The sequence below is a fragment of the Malaclemys terrapin genome, chromosome 18 (assembly GCF_027887155.1).
Source record: "Malaclemys terrapin pileata isolate rMalTer1 chromosome 18, rMalTer1.hap1, whole genome shotgun sequence".
NCBI lineage: Eukaryota > Metazoa > Chordata > Testudines > Emydidae > Malaclemys > Malaclemys terrapin.
The window spans coordinates 3,499,294-3,521,887 of record NC_071522.1 but is presented as its reverse complement, the minus strand read 5'-3'; the positions used below and the strand labels follow the sequence as shown (position 1 = coordinate 3,521,887).

At 44.9% G+C, this 22,594-nt stretch overlaps 1 protein-coding gene across 2 annotated transcripts in view; it reads right to left on the bottom strand.

Annotated features, from left to right (window-relative positions):
- The window catches only part of PIGL (phosphatidylinositol glycan anchor biosynthesis class L), an 85,863-nt gene that overhangs the window by 26,215 nt on the left and 37,054 nt on the right, over nt 1-22,594 (bottom strand). For both annotated transcript variants that reach the window (XM_054008709.1, XM_054008708.1), the window contains exon 3: nt 87-177. In XM_054008709.1, the coding sequence (XP_053864684.1) occupies nt 87-177 (91 nt within the window). The remainder of the gene's footprint in view (nt 1-86; nt 178-22,594) is intronic.

The window sequence follows — 22,594 nt, the reverse complement described above, 5'->3', positions numbered from 1 at the left end:
TTTAAAAAGGGAGCAAAGAATCTGGACTAGTGATAGCATAGAATGTTTTGGGCAAAATCTCTTTGCTGTAGAAAGTTGCACATTACCAGGTTGATATGGTTGGTTTCTATGTGCTTTAGCACAAAGGTAGAGAGGAGATGTGTGTCCCATTCAACAGCTGGATCGTCTGGAAGGTCCCTGGAAATGAAAAACACAATCAGTCACTTCAGGGCTCCCCACTGTATCCATAATATGCTGAAGGACAGATCTCATCATCTCTGAGATTGGAAGCAAGATAATTTTATCAACCACAGAAAACCATCCAAACTAAAAGAAGAACAGGAGTACTTGTGGCACCTTAGAGACTAACAAATTTATTAGAGCATAAGCTTTCGTGGACTACAGCCCACTTCTTCGGATGCATATAGAATGGAACATATAATGAGGAGATATATATACACACATACAGAGAGCATAAACAGGTGGGAGTTGTCTTACCAACTCTGAGAGGCCAATTAATTAAGAGAAAAAAAACTTTTGAAGTGATAATCAAGCTAGCCGAGTACAGACAGTGTGATAAGAAGTGTGAGAGTACTTACAAGGGGAGATAGAGTCAACGTTTGTAATGGCTCAGCCATTCCCAGTCCTTATTCAAACCGGAGTTGATTGTGTCTAGTTTGCATATCAATTCTAGCTCTGCAGTCTCTCTTTGGAGTCTGTTTTTGAAGTTTTTCTGTTGTAATATAGCCACTCGCAGGTCTGTCACTGAATGACCAGACAGGTTAAAGTGTTCTCCCACTGGTTTTTGAGTATTTTGATTCCTGATGTCAGATTTGTGTCCATTAATTCTTTTGCGTAGAGACTGTCCGGTTTGGCCAATGTACATGGCAGAGGGGCATTGCTGGCACATGATGGCATATATCACATTGGTAGATGTGCAGGTGAACGAGCCCCTGATGGTATGGCTGATGTGATTAGGTCCTATGATGATGTCACTTGAATAGATATGTGGACAGAGTTGGCATCGGGGTTTGTTACAAGGATAGGTTCCTGGGTTAGTGGTTTTGTTCAGTGATGTGTGGTTGCTGGTGAGTATTTGCTTTAGGTTGGGGGGTTGTCTGTAAGCGAGGACAGGTCTGTCTCCCAAGATCTGTGAGAGTAAAGGATCATCTTTCAGGATAGGTTGTAGATCTCTGATGATGCGCTGGAGAGGTTTTAGTTGGGGGCTGAAGGTGACAGCTAGTGGTGTTCTGGACGCCCCATCTCAGGCATTGGCACCCTAACATCAGGCTTGTCTGGTTATGTAGACTCTGTCCTAAGACCCTACGCTACCAGCACTCCCAGCTATCTTCGAGACACCACTGACTTCCTGAGGAAACTACAATCCATCGGTGATCTTCCAGAAAACACCATCCTGGCCACTATGGACGTAGAAGCCCTCTACACCAATATTCCACACAAAGATGGACTACAAGCTATCAGGAACAGTATCCCTGATAATGTCACAGCTAACCTGGTGGCTGAACTTTGTGATTTTGTCCTCACCCACAACTATTTCACATTTGGGGACAATATATACCTTCAAGTCAGCGGCACTGCTATGGGTACCCGCATGGCCCCACAATATGCCAACATTTTTATGGCTGACTTAGAACAACGCTTCCTTAGCTCTCGTCCCCTAACGCCCCTACTCTACTTGCGCTACATTGATGACATCTTCATCATCTGGACCCATGGAAAAGAAGCCCTTGAGGAATTTCACCATGATTTCAATAATTTCCATCCCACCATCAACCTCAGCCTAGATCAATCCACACAAGCGGTCCATTTCCTGGACACTACTGTGCTAATAAGCGATGGTCACATCAATACCACCCTATACCGGAAACCTACTGACCGCTACACTTACCTACATGCCTCCAGCTTCCATCCAGGACACACCACACGATCCATTGTCTACAGCCAAGCTCTAAGATATAACCGCATTTGCTCCAATCCCTCGGATAGAGACAAGCACCTACAAGATCTCTATCAAGCATTCTTAAAACTACAATACCCACCTGCTGAAGTGAAAAAACAGATTGACAGAGCCAGACGAGTACCCAGAAGTCACCTCCTACAAGACAGGCCCAACAAAGAAAATAACAGAACACCACTAGCTGTCACCTTCAGCCCCCAACTAAAACCTCTCCAGCGCATCATCAGAGATCTACAACCTATCCTGAAAGATGATCCTTTACTCTCACAGATCTTGGGAGACAGACCTGTCCTCGCTTACAGACAACCCCCCAACCTAAAGCAAATACTCACCAGCAACCACACATCACTGAACAAAACCACTAACCCAGGAACCTATCCTTGTAACAAACCCAGATGCCAACTCTGTCCACATATCTATTCAAGTGACATCATCATAGGACCTAATCACATCAGCCATACCATCAGGGGCTCGTTCACCTGCACATCTACCAATGTGATATATGCCATCATGTGCCAGCAATGCCCCTCTGCCATGTACATTGGCCAAACCGGACAGTCTCTACGCAAAAGAATTAATGGACACAAATCTGACATCAGGAATCAAAATACTCAAAAACCAGTGGGAGAACACTTTAACCTGTCTGGTCATTCAGTGACAGCAACAGAAAAACTTCAAAAACAGACTCCAAAGAGAGACTGCAGAGCTAGAATTGATATGCAAACTAGACACAATCAACTCCGGTTTGAATAAGGACTGGGAATGGCTGAGCCATTACAAACAATTAATCTATCTCCCCTTGTAAGTATTCTCACACTTCTTATCACACTGTCTGTACTCGGCTAGCTTGATTATCACTTCAAAAGTTTTTTTTCTCTTAATTAATTGGCCTCTCAGAGTTGGTAAGACAACTCCCACCTGTTTATCCTCTCTGTATGTGTGTATATATATCTCCTCATTATATGTTCCATTCTATATGCATCCGAAGAAGTGGGCTGTAGTCCACGAAAGCTTATGCTCTAATAAATTTGTTAGTCTCTAAGGTGCCACAAGTACTCCTGTTCTTCTTTTTGCGGATACAGACTAACACGGCTGTTACTCTGAAACTTGTCATCCAAACTAAGCACTGCAAGTTCTCCAAGGTCTAACAAGTAACATGTATATTGGTAGGGCTGGAAGGGAAGCACAGCAGTTCAGTCAATGTTTTCCCCACTTTGTTAAGATTTTAACTTGTTATTGTTTTTAAATTAGATTTCCCACCACCACCACCTATTTTCTTTGATCAACATCTATTTGTTTAATGATTCCTGCTTTCTGCTCCATTCCATCAGAGTTCTTACCCTCTGCACAGAAAGGAAACATCCATCCTCTTTATTCAAATACTTCCTTAAAACACAATTTTCCCAGAAAGCCTTTCCAATAAAATCTACTGATGAATTACATATTAAAAATAATGGATCAAATTCTGCTCTGACCCCATTATCTTAGTGTTCTTTGCATCTGCACTGTGTCTAACTATTCCATCTGTGTATTTTAGGTTGTGAGCAACTTGGGGCAGAGATCATGGGCCAAACACTGGTCTCAATAACACTGCAGTAAATCCAGAAGTCACTCCACTAAACTCAACAGAATTATTCCATATTTACAGTGATGTAACTGAGCAGAATATGATCCCAGTCATTATGCACTGCCAGGTGTCAAGCACACTGTTGATGTTCACTACTTTAATAATACATATAATAATTTATCCTTAGCATTAATATACCCTAAGGCTGCTGAAGACCCACGAGAAACCGTTAAACCCTTCTTTTGCTCTTCCTGTCCGGTAATAGTTTGATTATTGCCTTGAGGCAGCTTAGCAGCCAAGTGAATGCATAACCTTTTCGCACTGACACAATGGTTTGGATTCAGAATGGTCCCAGCTGTTTGCTGCTGAGCGTAGAAGTCCCATTTCCCAGTACACTTGTCTCTTTGCTGGTTCCCAGGACGACGGGGATGATAACATCTGCATCAGAGCAACGGAAAAGTGTCTCCTCAGCACATAGCTCAGCGCATTTCCAAGGTCAAGCTCTTAGACTGTGTCTACACTAGGGGATTTTTGGCAAAATTTTCCCACCGCTGTTAACACTGGTAGTAGCAAGAAGGGGAGCCCTACAGACTGGCTGCTAGCATTTTCATCACTGTGCTGCATATCCCTGTTCAGAGCTGATTTAAATAATATGGTGTTAAAAGTACCAGCAGCATTGCTAACCTTTTCTATACGAGCGTTCTCATTCTTGATACTCTTATTGGAGCTGCACTGGTGATAGCAACAGTGGAAAATTTTTGCCAATTCCCCCTAGTACATGAGGTACTCAAGTTTCATCACAGGGGTGAAGCCTAGACTTAATGGGTTGTGGGGGTTGCCAGAAGCCGAAGGCTTCCATCTAATCTGCATAAAATCAGACACTTTCGAGTCTCATCTTTAATGTAGAAGTGGGCTCACTGATTTAGAATTTTTATTAAAGCTAAATGATATAATACACAGGTTCAGAAAAGAGTGTCTGTACATCTGGGTATAGTGAGTAGAGTATCCAAAAATACAAAGTTTGTTTTAAAAGTCATAAGATACATAGAGTACATAATCAGCAAGAACCCAAATTTAGGTAAATAAATTTAACAATACAGTTTTGATATTAGCATCCAAATATTCGGGTACATCACTCATGAAAAGTTATACAGAGTTGGTTGTGGAAAGGAAATATATCAGTCCCTCAGTAATTGAGAATTTAGAGTAGGTTATCCATTAGAAAATACAATCCATCAGGGAAGTATTTCAGTTACTTTCCCGACTGCGCTTCTCATTGGCATTCCAGCTCATCCCTCCTGGTATTGCCCATGTCCGGTGATGTGTTCTAGGTAGATGTCCTACTACAGGCCCCACCAAGTCACAAGACGTTGCTTGGATCAAAATAGAACATGGCTTAAAAGGTTAACTAGTTTATCCCAAGCAGCATATGCACTGAACAAGATCTAAGGCCTGGTCTACACTACGACTTTAATTCGGATTTATCAGCTTTAATTCGAATTAACCCTGTAACCGTCCACACAACGACGCCATTTAATTCGATGTAAAGGGCCCTTTAAATCGATTTCTGTACTCCACCCCAACGAGCGGAGTAGCGCCAAAATCGATTTTAGCAATTCGAATTAGGGTTAGTGTGGCCGCAATTCGATGGTATTGGCCTCCGGGAGCTATCCCACAGTGCATCATTGTGACCGCTCTGGACAGCAATCCGAACTCGGATGCACTGGCCAGGTAGACAGGAAAAGCCCCGCGAACATTTGAACTTCATTTCCTGTTTGCCCAGCATGGAGAGCACAGGTGACCACAGATACCTCATCAGCACAGGTAACCATGCAGGCTGATAATCGAAAAAGAGCACCAGCATGGACCGTGAGGGAGGTACTGGATCTGATCGCTGTATGGGGAGAGGATTCAGTGCTTGCAGAACTTCGTTCTAAAAGACGAAATGCAAAAACTTTTGAAAAAATTTCCAAGGGCATGATGGAGAGAGGCCACAATAGGGACTCTGAGCAGTGCCGCGTGAAGGTCAAGGAGCTCAGACAAGCCTATCAAAAAACAAAGGAGGCAAACGGTCGCTCCGGGTCAGAGCCGCGGACATGCCGCTACTACGCCGAGCTGCATGCAATTCTAGGGGGGGCTGCCACCACTACCCCACCTTTGTTCGTGGATTCTGGGTCGGGGATAGTCTCGACGCCTGAGGATTCTGCCGATGGGGTAGAGGAGGAGGAGGAGGAGGATGAGCTTGCAGAGAGCACACAGCACTCCATTCTCCCCAACAGCCAGGATCTTTTTCTCACCCTGACTGAAGTACCCTCCCAAGCCTCCCAAGCCAGTACCCAAGACTCTGACCCCATGGAAGGGACCTCAGGTGAGTTTACCTTTTAAAATATAAAACTTGTTTTAAAAGCAAACGGTTTTTAATGATTACTTTGCCTGACTTTGCATTCGCGGTCAGTTCAGCTACTGGAAAAGTCTGTAGCTACTGGAAAAGTCTGTTAACGTGTCTGGGGATGGAGCGGAAATCCTCCAGGGACATCTCCATGAAGCTCTCCTGGAGGTACTCCGAAAGCCTTGCCAGAAGGTTTCTGGGCAGTGCATCCTTATTCCCTCCTCCATGGTAGGACACTTGACCACGCCATGCTTGCAGCAAGTAATCTGGTATCATTGCCTGACAAAGCCTAGCAGCGTATGGTCCCGGTGTTTGCTGGCATTCAAGCAACATCCGTTCTTTATCTTGTTGTGTAATCCTCAGGAGAGTGATATCACTCCTGGTAACCTGGTTGAAATACGGGAACTTAATTAAGGGGACAGAGGTGGCCGTTCCTACTGGGCTGTTTGCCTGTGGCGGAAAATAAATCCTTCCCTGCAGTTAGCCAAGCGCAGATGGGAAATTGGCCCTGAAGTTTTCCGCGTTTGGCTAGCAGGGTTCTTCCCTGTTACCAGCCACGCGGTGGGGGGAGGGTACCGTGATCATCCCAGAGAATTCATGGCGAGGGGGGGGGTCGGCGGCGGGGGGGGGGGGTAGTTTGGTGCCTGCAGGGATCTTCCCTGATACCAGCCATGCGGTGGGGGGAGGGGTACCGTGATCATCCCAGAGAATTCATGGCGGGGGGGGGGGGGTTAGTTTGTTTTCTGGTGCTGCTGAATGTTAACAGAAAAACCGCAGCACTCTACTTGCCTGAAGGGGCCCAGACAAGCCCCCCCACACTGCCCCCCCCCCCAACTGGCTGAGATTGGCCAGGCTTCTGCAGCACTCTACAGGCTATGCTTGGTATGTGGGAAAGGAGGGTGCAGAAGCTGTAAAACAATGGCTTACCATGGCCGCATGCAAGCCGAATTCTGTTGCCCAGACCTGTGATCTCTAGCAGCAAAGCCACAAGCACTCAGCATTAAGAGGCAAAATGCGACCTTGCACAGAAATCACATGTGCTATGTAATGTGAACAGTGTTGGTCACCGTGAAAGAGTATAAGCATTGTTCTGCAAAATGTAGCTTTTAAAACAATTCTCTCTTTTTTCCCCTCCCTACAGCAGCTGCAAATTCCTCAAGCCTCCCTCCTCCATCCCGAAGGTTATCACAGATAAGGCGTCGTAAGAAGAAGACGCGGGAGGACATGTTTTCTGAAATTATGCAATCCAGCAGGAGTGACAGAGCTCATCTGAATGAGTGGAAGGAAACAGTTTCAAAGTATAGGAAAGAAGTCAGTGAACGTGAGGAGAGGAGGGACCAACGTGAGGAGAGGAGGGACCAACGTGAGGAGAGGAGAGACGATCGAGATGAGAGATGGCGGCAGGAAGACCAGAGGATGAAGGATGCAACGCTGGGGCTGCTCCGGCGTCTGGTGGAGGTTCAGGAACGGCTGCTGGAAAACAGACTGCCGCTTCAGCCCCTGTTCCACCCTCCCCCCTCCCCATGTTCCGTATCCTCCTCACCCAGACGTGTAAGAACGCGGGGGGGGAGGCTCCGTACACCTTCCCATTCCACCCCAGTAGACAGCCCAAGCAAAAGGCTGTCATTTTTTTAACCTTTTCTTTGTGGCTTTTTCCTTCCCAGCAATCCTCCTCCCAAATACCACCCGGGTTCCCTCCCTCTTTTTCTAATCTATTAATAAAGAATAAATGATTTTTAAATGATAGTGACTTTATTTGGTTTGAAAGAAAGCTGGGGGAAGGGGCAGGGTGGGTTCCTTACAGAAAATCAGTCAGTAAAGGGGGAGGGTTTTCATGAAGGAGAAACAAACAGATATTTCACACGGTAGCCTGGCCAGCCATGAAACTGGTTTTCAAAGCTTCTCTGATGCACAGCGCTTCATGGTGTGATCTTCTAATCGCCCTGGTGTCTGGCTGCGCGTAATCAGCAGCCAGGCGATTTGCCTCAGCCTCCCACCCCGCCATAAAGGTCTCCCCCTTACTTTCACAGAGATTGTGGAGCACACAGCAAGCAGAAATAACAATGGGGAGATTTCTTTGTCTGAGGTCAGAGCGAGTCAATAATGAACGCCAGCGACCTTTTAAACGGCCAAATGCACATTCTACCACCATTCTGCACTTGCTTAGCCTGTAGTTAAACAGCTCCTGACTCCTGTCCAGGCTGCCTGTGTATGGCTTCATAAGCCATGGCATTAAGGGGTAGGCTGGGTCCCCAAGAATAACTATGGGCATTTCAACATCCCCAACGGTTATTTTCTGGTCCGGAAAGTAAGTCCCTTGCTGCAGCCCTTTAAACAGAGTAGTGTTCCTGAAGACGCGAGCGTCATGAACCCTTCCCGCCCAGCCCGCGTTGATGTTGGTGAAACGTCCCTTGTGATCCACAAGTGCTTGCAGCACCATTGAAAAGTACCCCTTGCGGTTTATGTACTCGGTGGCTTGGTGCTCCGGTGCCAAGATAGGGATATGGGTTCCGTCTATTGCCCCACCACAGTTAGGGAATCCCATTGCAGCAAAACCATCCACTATAGCCTGCACATTTCCCAGAGTCACTAACTTTCGTAGCAGCACCTGAGTGATTGCTTTGGCTACTTGCATCACAGCAGCCCCCACCGTAGATTTGCCCACTCCAAATTGATTCCCGACTGACCGGTAGCTGTCTGGCGTTGCAAGCTTCCACAGGGCTATCGCCACGCGCTTCTCAACTGTGAGGGCTGCTCTCATCTTGGTATTCTGGCGTTTCAGGGCAGGAGACAGCAAGTCACAAAGTTCCATGAAAGTGCCCTTACGCATGCGAAAGTTCCGCAGCCACTGGGAATCGTCCCAGACCTGCAACACTATGCGGTCCCACCAGTCTGTGCTTGTTTCCCTTGCCCAGAATCGGCGTTCCATGGATAGAATCTGCCCCATTAACAACATGATCTCCAAAGCACCGGGGCCTGTGGTTTCACTGAATTCTGTGTCCGTGTCCATGTCCTCATCATGCTTGTCGCTGCGCTGCCGCCGCCGCTGCCTCCTCGCCTCGTTTTTCTGGTCCTGGCTGAGCATAAACTCCACAAGAACACGCGAGGTGTTTGCAATATTCATGAGTGCTGTCTTGACCTCAGCGGGCTCCATGCTTGCCGTGGTATGGAGTCTGCAGTGTTCACCCACCCAGGAAAAAAGGCGCGAAAATGGTTGTCTGCCGTCCGTTGCTTTCATGCAGGGAGGGAGGGAGGGAGGGAGTGAGGCTGTACCCAGAACCACCTGCGACGATGTTTTTTGTCCCATCAGGCACTGGGATCTTAACCCACAATCCCAATGGGCGCAGGAGACTGCGGGAACTATGGGATAGCTATGGAATTGCTACCCACAGTGCAACGGTGCAGAAATCGACGCTAGCCCCGGTACTTGGACGCACACCACCGAATTACTGTGCTAGTGTGGCCGCACTCATTTCGACTTTATACAACCTGTTTCTCAAATCCGAATTATCTAAATTCGGATTAATCCCGTAGTGTAGACATACCCTAAGACTAAGTCTTGTATTGTTTCAGTAGCTTGAATGGTGCGTTTGAGGATGCACCATGCTTAGTATAATAATATTCAAGTTGTGCATTAGGCTCAGTGGGATTTTTTTGCTGCCCACAGCAGTTTGTTCCTTCTTCATTCATCTGACTTTGTAATGGCAGTTCTCTAAAAACTGACCTAGGAAAGTGGAGACAGAGAAAAGTGTCCTGTGAAAACACCAGATGAGCTCCAACCCGTGAGAGGTCAGGAAGGAAACATGGCAACTGGAAATGACAATGTTTAAAAGGATGTTAGTATCCCAGCAGCAGCGCTTGGTTTTACTGAGCTTTCTCTGAAGAGGCTCTGGGCAATGGAGCAGGTTTTAACTAGTTTGGACAGAAAAAGGTCACCCTAGTTCAATGAAAATCAACAGCTGGAGGCAAGGGTTCAGAATCTCTGACAACAAAACAATCTGAAGGCATGGGGAAATTAACCTTGTGCATGCTGAACTGATTAAAGTGAGCACATTTTACAAGCAGCTACGCTTCTCTCCATTTATCAAGGCCCCATGAAGCGGGTCATTCATGCCCTGCAACTAAGAGGAATTTTTTCCTGCATCGTATCACCTGCCAGCAGCAAAGAGAGCAAAGCTGATACACACACTCATGCACATGCAGTTTGTAACTAATTAATCCTCACAACACCGCAAACTAGTATTAGTCTCATTTTGCAGACAGAGAAACTGACACAGACAATAAGGTGGTCCAAGTTTTCTATTGGCGAGAGAGACAAGCTTTGGAACCAGACAGAGCTCTTCTTCAGGTCTGGGAAAGGTACTCCCAGCCAAGAAATTGTTTAGCATAAGTAGTTAGCACATATTGTAAGGGACCATTCAAGGCAGAGTTGCCCATTAACACCTCTGCAGTCACAGGACAAAAAGAGGGGGTTGGTGGGTAACAGACTGTGTAATAAGCCAGTGGTTCTCAACCAGGGGTACATGTACTCCTGGGGGTACGCAGAGGTCTTCCAGGGAGTACATCAACTCAGCTACATATTTGCCTAGTTTTACGACAGGCTACATAGAAAGCACTAGCAAAGTCAGTACAAACTAAAATGTCCTACAATGATTTGTTTACACTGCTTTAAACACTGAAATGTAAGTACAATATTTATATTCCAATCAGTTTCTTTTATAATTATATGGTAAAAATTAGAAAGGAAACAAATTTTCAGTAACACTGTTCTGTGACACTTTTTGTATTTTTATGTCTGATTTTGTAAGCAAATAGTTTTTAAAGGAGGGAGTTGTTAAAACTTGGGGTACGCAAGACAAATCAGACTCCTGAAAAGGGGACAGTAATCTGGAAAGGTTCAGAATCACTGTAATACATTACAAATCCAGTGTCTCTGTTCAATCCAGGATTTTTAATGTCTGGCAGAGTGATGAACTTAAGCTCCCAGGCTCATCTTTTGACAGCGTTGTGCAGGTTTCCTTTGAGGATGAGGACTGAGAGGTCAGATACAGAGTGATCACTGTGTGACACAGACATTAAGTAACACATCCAACCCCACAAAGAGAAGCCAGTAGCAGAGCTGGGACCAGAACCCAGGATCATCACCTGGGTATCTAGTCTCCCAGCGCCAGGAACTGTCTTTTGCTAAGTGTTTGAACAGCACCTAGCATATGTCAATTCTTGGCACTGCCACAATACAAATAAATACAAATAACCATGGACTCTGCTTAAACCACTCAACCAGATTACCATTCTATTTAATATACATGTAAACATATTCTTATTAATACCTTAAAAAATCAACCCTCGCCAAATCTGAAGCACAGTGAGCTGGTTATATCTGATTGTTTAACTTCAGGGCTGATGATCAGAGCCATTTGGCGTTTAAATGGTTAACTCTAGCGTTCTGACTGTAGCCCATAATGTCTCTCAGCTCAAGGTCGCAAGGCTGAGATAAAGGGCTGTAATGGAGTGAAAATTAGCACAGTCCCTGGAGCTGACTGGAGCCTGTCCCAGGAGACACCCCCTTCCCCACACCTCTTCTGTCCTGTGCCCCAGAGAGCTCCTTGTTGGTGCTGCCAACCTCGGGGATGGATCAAGATATAAATCACTGTTGGAAAGGGTTCCTGGATCAAATCACTGTAGGGGTGGGGGTGTAGGAAGGGTTCAGTCAAGCAGCCTGATTTCAACCCAAGGCTTCTGGCCAAGAAGTGACATTTACAGGCATTCCAAATCACAGACACTGAATGCAAAGGACTGTTCATAGCTAGGGAGCCTCAGTGACTGAGGGCATGAATAGCCGGCCACGATGGGGCAAGGCTTTGGTCGTGCAATAGGAAGGTTTTGCCCCAGAATTAAGCTTGTTGCAGTTTTTATAACATTTTCAGTGAATCAGGGTTTTGCTGCTGCTCTCTCAAGTGTATTTAGTGCTGGGCTGAGAGCACTGGAGAGTGAGGGTAGGTCTACACTGAAAAAAAAAACCATCCATGGCAGAGAATCTCAGAGCCTGGGTCAACTGACTTGGGCTCATGCTAGGGGCTAAAACAGTGTAGATGTTACTGCTCGGGATGGACCCCGGGTTCTGACACCTGGCGAGGGGGATTGGTCTCAGAGCCTGTGCTTCCGCCTGAGCGGGAATGTCTACACTCCTATATGTGTGAGCCTGAGTCAGCTGACTTGGGCTCTGAGACTCGCTGCCGTAGGTGTTGTTTTGCAGCACAGATGTACCCAGAGGGTGGGATGTTCAAATGCACCCAATGTTGGCCTAACTCTGCTTACTGACCTTAGCAGGAGCATACAGGCCAACTCGGAGGGCTTCTGAAAACCCTACCTATAAGTCCTCCATTTATCTATCGTGGGCTTTGCCACTGACTCGGGAGGAGGATAAGACCCTTTGTTGATTTCTAATTTTCTCCCCCTTGTATCTGTCCTCTCCATGTTTCCCCCTGGAATAATTACATCCTTGAAGCTAGCTAATACCCCTGTTCTTCCCCCGCACTGCAATGGTGCAGAGCAATGGAGTGGTGGACCACAGAGTATTTAGTCTTGGCTGCAGCATCCAGCGGATTTGAGAGCCACCAGTTGGCCACAGCAAACCACATAAGGAAATTAAATCAAAAGGCAATGTCTTTGTTTTGGTTAGACTTTGCCCAGTGAGCTCGACCTGTACACCTGTACACAGCTGCATCTTCATAACAAAAGAAATTAAACAAATCTCTATGGAAAAAATGAGAATGGAAGCATTGTATGCTACACCCTGTTTGTGTGTCTCCCTTCTCTTGCTTGCTTTTGTCTGCTGGATGTTGTCCCTTGTTTACTGTTGCCTCAGGGCTTGGACCATCTGACCTCTAGATCAGTGCGTCACTAACCTTGAGCATGAAGCCAGCAGTACTGGCTCTGCCAGAGGGGTTAGTTTTTGTAAGATAACTTTTATATTTGAACAAACTTCACACTGAAGGCAGATTTGAGAAGAGCAGCCATGTTGGAGAGACTCCTTTGCGTCCCTGATGGAAACTTTAAAAGCTTCGCCTACTATACATGGCCCAGCTCTACCTTTCTTCTATGACATCCTGTTCGCTTCCTGACCAGTTTTCTTATGTTCAGCTTCTAACAGAGCTGCACCCAATGCACTGTATGTGCATCTTTTTTCAGAGTCTTCTATGGAATTTGCTCTAATCACGAGCCAGTGTCCTATGATAACTTCAAAGGTTAAGTTGAACTAAACAGCCAGTTTGTGTGAAGTCCATGTGGCTTAATAAAGAGCAAGTGGCTGTCCCATATGGGACACTTGTGTTTACGATATCCTTGGGTCTGTCACTCCCTAAGATTGCTGAGAATAGGCAACGCCCAGGCCTCCGGGACACTGTGTTCTAGTGCCTCCTACTGGATGACAGGTTGCCTGGAGAGCAGTATGGATGGGGGTCTGTTAGGAAGCCTTCTCAGCCTTGTGGGGCCTTTACAGGTAGTGACTGGAAAGTGGGGTGGGGTGGAAATGGGGTTCCTGGAATAACTACTCTCCCCTCCCCAACATATCAAACACCAGAGCAAAACCTTCCAGCAACTCCGGGTAATCTGATTTTTCATTCCACTGAACTCCAAAAGGATAAAAATGAAAGGATTTGCCCATTCAGTCTAACTTCCTTACTGCCTCTTTGTCATCCAGCATGACCCTAATCAATGCAAGGCTAGTGACCAGGAAACAACTTTTGCATGGATTTCTTTTCCCCTCAAAGAATGATGTTACATTAGATCAGCAGAGAGGTTGGTAGATTAATGGTAGACTACATAGGAAACAGGTGAACTGCTGTTCAGTAGTTCCCAGCTGAGAACAATGACTGCAGTGTGTTTGTTTGACTAAAGGATGCCCTTTGTATAAAGTTAAGATAAAGGAATTTCTGAACATCTGGGTGATTGAATCTGGACCAGAAAGCAAAGGATCCCACAAAATAAAATGACGCTAGCACACAATTAGTGAAGAGGCTGTGTGATGACCAGAGGCAAACAGTGAGCGACCTTTAGTCAATTTATTGGAAAGTCTGAGTTAACAGGAATAATCATGTCAGCCTCTGAAGAGTGAAACGTGAAATTATTTTCTAGATTATACTGAGATGAATGGAGATAGGCTAGCCTTAGAGTCTCAGACAGAGCTTGCACGCACCTATGTTAATAGGTACTTATGAATATCACATCCCTCTACTGACAATTACAGACAGGAAGGAAATACCATAGCTAGGGTGCATGCACATCTCTGACTCAAGTAAAAAGAAGGAAGGCCACCCAGGAACTGCAAATCCAACATATCCAATGTCATATTACACTGAAGAACAGGTGCTGCATGGCTGTTGGAAAGGTTGACACCTATCGCTTAGCACCTGGCTGGGATGAATATGGAAAAACACAAATGTCTGAGAAGGCCTTGGAAATTACTGACAGAATTAAAGCCAAAAACCGTGGCACACTGACCATAAGGAATAAAACAGGGGGTTGGCAATGACTATCCAATGACAAGCAACCTGAGAGGCCAATCCTGAAATCTTTATTCCAAGCAACTTCCAGTTGGATATTTCTAAGAATTGAGTAAGGGCTTCAGGATTTGGCCCAGCTGTGGAATAAGCTCCCAAGGGGAGGGATGGAAACCCCAATGCTTGAACCATTTTGAAATAAAACAGGGCAGACCACTAAAAATACTGGAGAGGACAATCCCACAAAGGAAGGAAGCTAGACCAGATCGACCATAATAGTTCTCTTCCATCTCTAGCTTCTATGAGCTATACCTAAGGGGTCTACGTTCAATGGTGAATTTTTCAAGCCTTGGTGCATACTACATAGGTCAATACCGACCTGATTAATGTGAATATGTTAGGTAATGTTCATGTGTGAAGGGAGAGGCTAAGTGTATCTAGACGTTATTCACTGATACCAGTTCTTACAATTTCATCTAAAGTCCATATAAGCTCTGTGTTCTTGTTCACTGGTCTACGTAAAATCCCACTGCAGCTGTGTCAGTCAGTATTCCATGTATCTACCATACATTTACTAAAAGCCGATGGTGATCTAGATCTTTAAGTAATAAACTTTTGTCTTGGGCATGATCATAAGTTTCTGTTTGAGAAATAAGAGTGGGCTGTAGTTTAAATTTAACAAGGTTGCTAGAAAACACAGGATCATTTGTCACATAGGAAGTTCTCCAAGCGTCCCTGTACTTGTCTAATTTTTAAAAATGAATTATTGATGATTTCTCAGCAGAGTTTAATGTCTATTCACGGAGATGAGACAATTGCTTATCATAATTTGAAATCTGGTATTTATTTGACGTCTGTGCCTCAGAGCCCTGTTGATAAATTACAGCACAAAGCTCTGTAGGAACAAGTTCATATTCATTGCCTTTAAACAGAAAAAAAAATGGTGTTGGCTGGCAAGAGTAGAAATGTACAGAGGTCAAGGTTGTAAAAGCTCTCTTGGAAAAGTAATATAATAAAAATTAGGCCTTGTCTACACTAGAAAATTAGGTCATCATAACTATGTCACTCAGGTGTGAAAAATCCATAACCCCAAGTGATGCAGTTAAGCTAACTGAAGTCCCCACGTAGACAGTGCTAGGTCAATGGAAGAATTCTTCTGTTTACCTAGCTACTGCCTCTCAGGGAGGTAGAATACCTACCCCAATCCCTCCCATCGGCATAGGTAGTGTCTACACTGCAGCACTACAGCGGTGCAGCTGTGCCACAGTAGCATTTTAAGTATAGATAAGCCTGTAGATGGAGAGGAGGCAGGTTGGTCTAGCAGTTAGAGCAGGGGACAGTGTCAGAAGAACTGGATTCTATTCCTGACTCAGTCACTGGTTTTAGGCACAATGCTTCATGCCCCACTTTCCACATCTGTAAAATGGGAATAATAAGATGTATGCACCTATATAATGCACTTGGAAAAGCCTTATGGAAGTAGTATTATAACTAGATCTAAAAAGCACATCTCCTCAGTCACATGGCTATAATGAGCACACCAGATCTGTCCTGCGCTCCCTACACTGGCATCCCATAGAATACCAAATCAAGGTCAAGGTCTCAGTCCTTCTCTTCAAGGTGCTCTATGGCCTGTGCCCAGCATATCCATAAGACTGCCTAAAGCGCTAGAACGAAGACTGTGGTCGACAACTGTGCTCTTCTGGCACAATGGAACTCTCTACCATAAGGGTAAAGCTTGTCTGTGCAGGAGACACAGCTTTCTCAGGGGTCGACCCAAGACTGGAATGAACTCCTACAGGAATTTAGGACCATCCCAAACTTCATCACCTTGCACTTCAAGTGCCAGGTGCATTTCTTTGAGCAGAAAGAAGAACAGGAGTACTTGTGGCACCTTAGAGACTAACAAATTTATTAGAGCATAAGCTTTCGTGGACTACAGCCCACTTCTTCGGATGCATATATATATGTATATATGCATATATATGCAAGTACTCCTGTTCTTCTTTTTGCGGATACAGACTAACACGGCTGTTACTCTAAAACTGTTCTTTGAGCAGGTGTCTCTAATATAAACATATAGCAACGTGTTTGTGTGTTTGCACGCGGGTTTGTTATATTATTTAAAAAAATCCAAAATAAGAACAATCCACTGCACATGCTCCTCTCCCAGGGACAATAATGAGAACCCAAACAAGTGACAGATGTTAGTCATGTTGCTTAATACAGGAGTGGGAGGTGCTTATATACTGTGGTGTTGAGCAGTCTAAAACCCTGGATAGAACAGCATAGTAATCTGGGAGGCATTACTGATTAATTTATTGCATAACTAATGGAGGGCCAAGTACTTCTTTGTCATGCACAGATTTGGAATTCAGCTGCCAGAGAAAGGTAGGGGCTCTGTTTAATTCAGTCTGACCTGCCATCATCAGAGGTAGTAGCTTTAGCCCAGCCAAAATCGACCATGGATTGTTTACGTGAGCAGCACAATGAGACAGGTCACACAAGGAACCAAGGTGGCCACTTCTGCTAGAGACAGCAGTAACAGGACAACCAAGTACAGTTACTGAAAAATAATTTAATAAATTGAAAAATAAAGCAGATTCCCACACTTTATCTTATACCCTCGTCAGTTACTTTCCCCCTCCATTACACTTCCTGCTCCCAAATGTACTAACATTCATTTTGCTCACCCACTGAATGCCAAATCAGGGCCAGTTATGCTACTTTACCACGTACAGCCATTTTCTGGCCAGCTTACACTACCACATACACCATCACTGAATTTGGCCCAAAGACTCCGATGGCACCTTTGACACCAGGTCTCAATTTAGCCTGTGGTTTCCGATACAACTGCACACACAGGAAGACAGCCCTGCTGCAGGCTGTATACTGAAGGGCTGGAAGCTTCACTTTTGTTTTACAAAAGCTTACAGTTGGCAGAATCTGCTGGGGCCACCACAGACAACATTCAACCAAGCATTGGCTCGGTTGACTCCCAAAGTTCACTGAAAACACCAACTGGAAACAAGACTTAGTAAAACCAGTTTTTGGCCCCCTGAGGTTTAATGCTGCCATGCTGAATTAGGAAAAGCCTTCCTCCTCCAGCCTGCTAGAATGTGCTTTAGCCAGTAGATGATAACATGGCCTGTAATCAGCTGGAGATTTTCTATGGTTCACCTCTCTGAAAGGTATAAAGCAAAGCACATCATTATAGCTCCCCCGCCATATAATAAGCACTGCTAATACCAGGAAAATAAAACACTAATGATTGCCAGCCCTGTCTTGGTTTGTGTGTTTGTTGGGAAAGTACAGTAGTGGTCACTCTCCAAAATGCCTGATGTCATTGACAAATACCAGATCCATTAGCATCATTCAATGATCTCACCTGCAGACTTCTAATAAGAGAAATGTCTTTAAATACTCAGCTGTTTAGCACCTTAAAGCAACATTGCTGGGCAAAGGAACATACAACACAGCACCTCAGTTCAATACCTTCCTAGGGCCGAAATGACATTTGAGATGTTAAGTGTAATAGGTCTGCCACATTATCTTGCTGCTTCCAAAACGTCTATTATAAAACTAAAGGGATTTCAACCATCTGTTCCATCACCTCTCACTCTGCTCTAATTAATAAGACCTTTCCTATTTATTGTAATACCCTTAATCTCCATTAACGCATGTGGCATGAAATGTAGTGTGCATGCAACACCCTATACGATTCCGCCTGTAACACTATATTAGTTATTGATAGAAAGTATTACTCAGATGTGTTCAGCACATTTGAACTATAGTAGGTGAGCATATGTATTCATCTATTTGTTTTATAGAGCAAGTATCTAAAACACACATCTCAGGGCATGTGGACATTATATAATTAAACATACACTACAGGTGAGAGTTGCTTCCAATACAGGAGAATCATACAAGATCCAAAGTGCCACTAAAGTATTTGATACAGAACTCAGGGGTGCATAGAGACCTGTGTGGGTTCCTATCCTAGAGTGTATTTTGCCCTATTTGCCCAAGAAACAAATGAAAAATACATTCCCTCTTGTCCACATGACCCTTGAGTTCAGAGCATGTAGAGTTGATCCTAAACCAAGAAAAGGTGGATGAACCAAATCAACAACTGATTTTAACAAGCTAAGGCTGCCAAATACCATAGTGGTCACTTTGCTGCTTACCCATAACCACTCTATTACCCAAAAACAGTGGGGACAGAACTCAGATCATGAGGCTCCAAAAGCAGAGGCCCTATCCTACCATTTGAGCTAAAGGAGAAGTCTCATTACTAGCATTTTTGGGTCTATGAGACACAGCTGAGCGGTTCCGTATCCATTCAAGAACAGTGTACATAATCAGTCATTATTATTATTGCTATTCTTTGTATTATAACACCCAGGAACCCACTGCGCTAGGTGCTGTACAAACAGAGAACAAAAAGGTGGTCCCTGCCCCACAGAGCTCACAAGCTAAGCACTGTTATATATCAAAAGCAAAATAATAAGATAGGGCACAGCTGGGTGGGGAACCCAAAACCTAGACCCAGTTGAGCAGACATCAGGTATATACACTGCTCTTACCTTCCTCAACCTGGTCCAGTAAAAGCCTTAAAAAATGAAAACAAAATGGTTTTGGCAGCAGAGGGGCCGAGTGAGTTAACCCACTGTGGAAACAGGATTTGGAATCCTGGCACCACTTCCTCTTGAAACAGACTTTTCTAGTTTCAGCATACCAGGCAGGGTTCAGGCACCACGCAGAGCAGTACCTTGTCAGGTGGAACAGGAACCCAGTGTGTTCTAACTGGCTTTTTACTACAGGTTGGCACACAATGTTCCTGAACAGGATCCTGCCCTGCATCATAATGTGCTCAATATTCCACATGAGAAGGGGGACAAACTGCAGGGGAAGGAACAGGAAGTCTCTCCTTGCAGCCAGCAAAATCCTGCTGAAGGGAATGTCTGAAATACAGCATCCCACATGTGCCAAGCAAATTCAGCAAGCATTTCATCATGCTCTTAATACTGGTCTTGTCTACTCTCTGAATAATGAAGAACAGGAGTACTTGTGGCACCTTAGAGACTAACAAATTTATTAGAGCATAAGCTTTCGTGGACTACAGCCCACTTAAATACCGTGTTATACAGGCAGCCATCAGTGGTCTGATTCTGCACCATTCAGGTCAAGGGGAGTTTTGTCAACCACTGAAGGTCAGGATTGGACTCTAACTGAAGAGGTCCTAAAGCACAGCCACTCCTGGCCCAAAGATGGCCCATCGTTAGGGCTCTACCAAATTCATGGCAATGAAAAAGGCATCATGGACCATGAAATCTGGTCTCTCCCGTGAAATCTGGTCTTTTATGTATTTTTACCCTATACTATACAGATTTCACGGGGAGACCAGCATTTCTCAAACTGGGGGTCCCAAACCAAAAGAGGGTTGTGGAGGGAATCACAAGGTTACTGTAGGGGCGTTGCAGTATTGCCACCCTTACTTCTGAGCTGCCTTCAGAACTGGGCGGCCGGAGAGCGGCCAGGTGCCCTACTCTGAAAGTTAGGGTTGCAATGCCATACCATGCCACCCTTACTTCTGTGCAGCTTCCGGCAGAGTTGGGTCAGAACCCTTACAGTTACAACACCATGAAATTTCAGATTTAAATATTTGAAATAATGAAATGTACGATTTTTAAAATCCTATGACCGTGAAATTGACCAAAATGGACTGTGAATTTGGTAGGGCCCTTCCCATCCTGTCTTAATAAAAACACAGCCTGAGATTGGTGGACTAAACTGACCAGTTGATGACCAAATCTAGCCATCAGCAATTTTGATTTATCTATCTAGGGGAAAAAAGCACCAGAAAACATTCTGGTCACGGGCATTTATATTTGAGGTCAACATTTATGTACATTTACATGAAAATCATATGTAGCCCTTGCAGGGCACTGGCAAGTTGCCAAACATAGCCCTCAAGTTCACAATATTTTAGCATCTCTGCACTATATTGACTCCATCCAAGGAGTGCTAGCCCCTAAGCTATGCAGAGCCAGGAATCCATTTGATCTGCTGTCTCAAAGGGGAATGTTATTTGTTAAAATCATAATATACGTGAAGAGCTAAAAACAAGGTGCTGAGATCTCTCTAGCCGGTCACACATTTTACCAGTGCTCCAGAGTCACTTGCATATACAAAGAGATGAAATCCCTATCCCACTAATGGATTGATCCTGCAACTGACACGAGAAGTCCTTACTCATATAAGCAACCCCATCACAGGCACGATCCTGCAAGCCTGACTCATGTGGGTAGCCCTGTTGTACAGTCACATGAGTAAGGGCTGGGTTGGTCCTGCCATTGACTGGGAGGACTCCTACCATTGGCTGGGAGCTGGGCCATTGACTTCCACAGGAACCTGATCGGATCCAATGTTCGTAACTTTATTTCGTAACAGCTAAGAGGGACTCAGCAATAATGAATTAAACGAGTAACATGGAATGGCCTTTATTATTAAGCCACCTCACTCTCTGCATCTGATTTAATGGGAACATTATGTAATGGCTTTGCTATAGCAACAGCTCCAATGATCTATAGTAACCCCCGTTGCTGCTTGCCGCTCCAGAATATAAACATCTCATTGCCGCAGGGACTATGATGTAGCTGTTGAACTTTGGCCCACTATAAAGCCTCCCACTTTGATTGGCAAGGCTTTTTAAAGGCTGTTTACTCTAGTCATGTGATGGGGGGAGAGGGAGATTTCTGGCAGTCTATCAGGAGCCAGCAGTATGTCTGGGACCAGCCAGAATTGCCAAAGGGTTCAAATGGATTAACTCATTCAGGCTGGGGTTTTACGCTACCCTCAGCTCGCGAAGGGTCCAGGAAGAGGAAATCCTGCACGGTGTCAAAGAGATTTCACTTGAGGCAAAGCTCCCCCTTGGCAGCACTGCAGGGACCTGAGTAGCAGTAGGAAAATATTTTTTTATTTCAGGACTTTATTTTGCAACGGGGAAAAAAATCAATAAACTTTAAACAAGAAAAGAAAAAAAGCCATTTAAAAAATGGCAGCAAGGAATAACCAGCTAGAGGTGGGAGCAGAATTTCCTATCAGAAGCACCGTCTGCTAGGGATACACACTCCTCAGTTATTTGGATACCTGAGAACGGGAGGATAAGATGACATCCAACTAGAGAAGATATTACTATTCACAGTTTGCCCTTCTAGAGCACCTTTAACCCCAGGCTCTAAAAGTACTGTACAAACATCAATTAAACTATACAACATCTCTGAGGCAGGGAAGTTGTATTCTACGAGTGCCCTATTAAAAACTGTTACCGTGTTCCCACTGGAAAAGCCCCAAACAGGGCAGTATCCATAAGCTACAGCCATGAGTCAGTATAGAAGCAGCACTACTGCTGCTGAGCACTTTTATAGCCCTTTATGTTTTCAGTGTTCCAGACACTAACCAATCAATCGCAACACCCTGTGAAATTGGTATTGGAAAGTAGGAAAGTAAGATCATCCCAGTTTTATAACAGAGGCACAGGGAGCTCAAAGGAATTGGCCAAGGCTACTCACTGAGTCAGTGGCAGAATCGGGAATAGAATTTATAGGTTCCTGCCTCCCTGTTCAATCCACTGCACCACAATACTCCTCAAACCGTAGAGTTTCATCACCATATTTCACTTAGAAAGGAAATTTTGCTACCTTGAGCAAGTCACATGCGGGAGGCTTTTTGAAAGACCTCTTGTAGGTGCCCTACAGAGGACTGGGGTGACAATTTCAGGGTGTTCAGGTAGCCCGGGGAGTTTTCAAAGCAAAATGTGGGTAGTTTTTGTTTTGTGAAAAATCTACTCTCCTTTCTGGGTGCCTAAACTGTCTGGAGCTCTGGCAGAGCTGGGTGCCTGGCCACTGGGATTTTCAATCCTCCCCAGTATATGGCACCTGTACCTGAATTGATTAGGCTATGTCTACACTACAGACCTTTCAGTGGCACAGCTGTACCGCTGCAGCTGCACCGCTGTAAGGTCTCTCGTGTAGCCGCTCTATGAGGCAGTACGGAAATAGCCAAACTTTCTTCATGAATTTTCATTTCTGTCCCTGGCCATTTTTCACTCCACTAATTTTGCTTTTCTCAGCATGTGTGTCCAGGTTTTCACACAGAAAATAACTATATTCCTACAG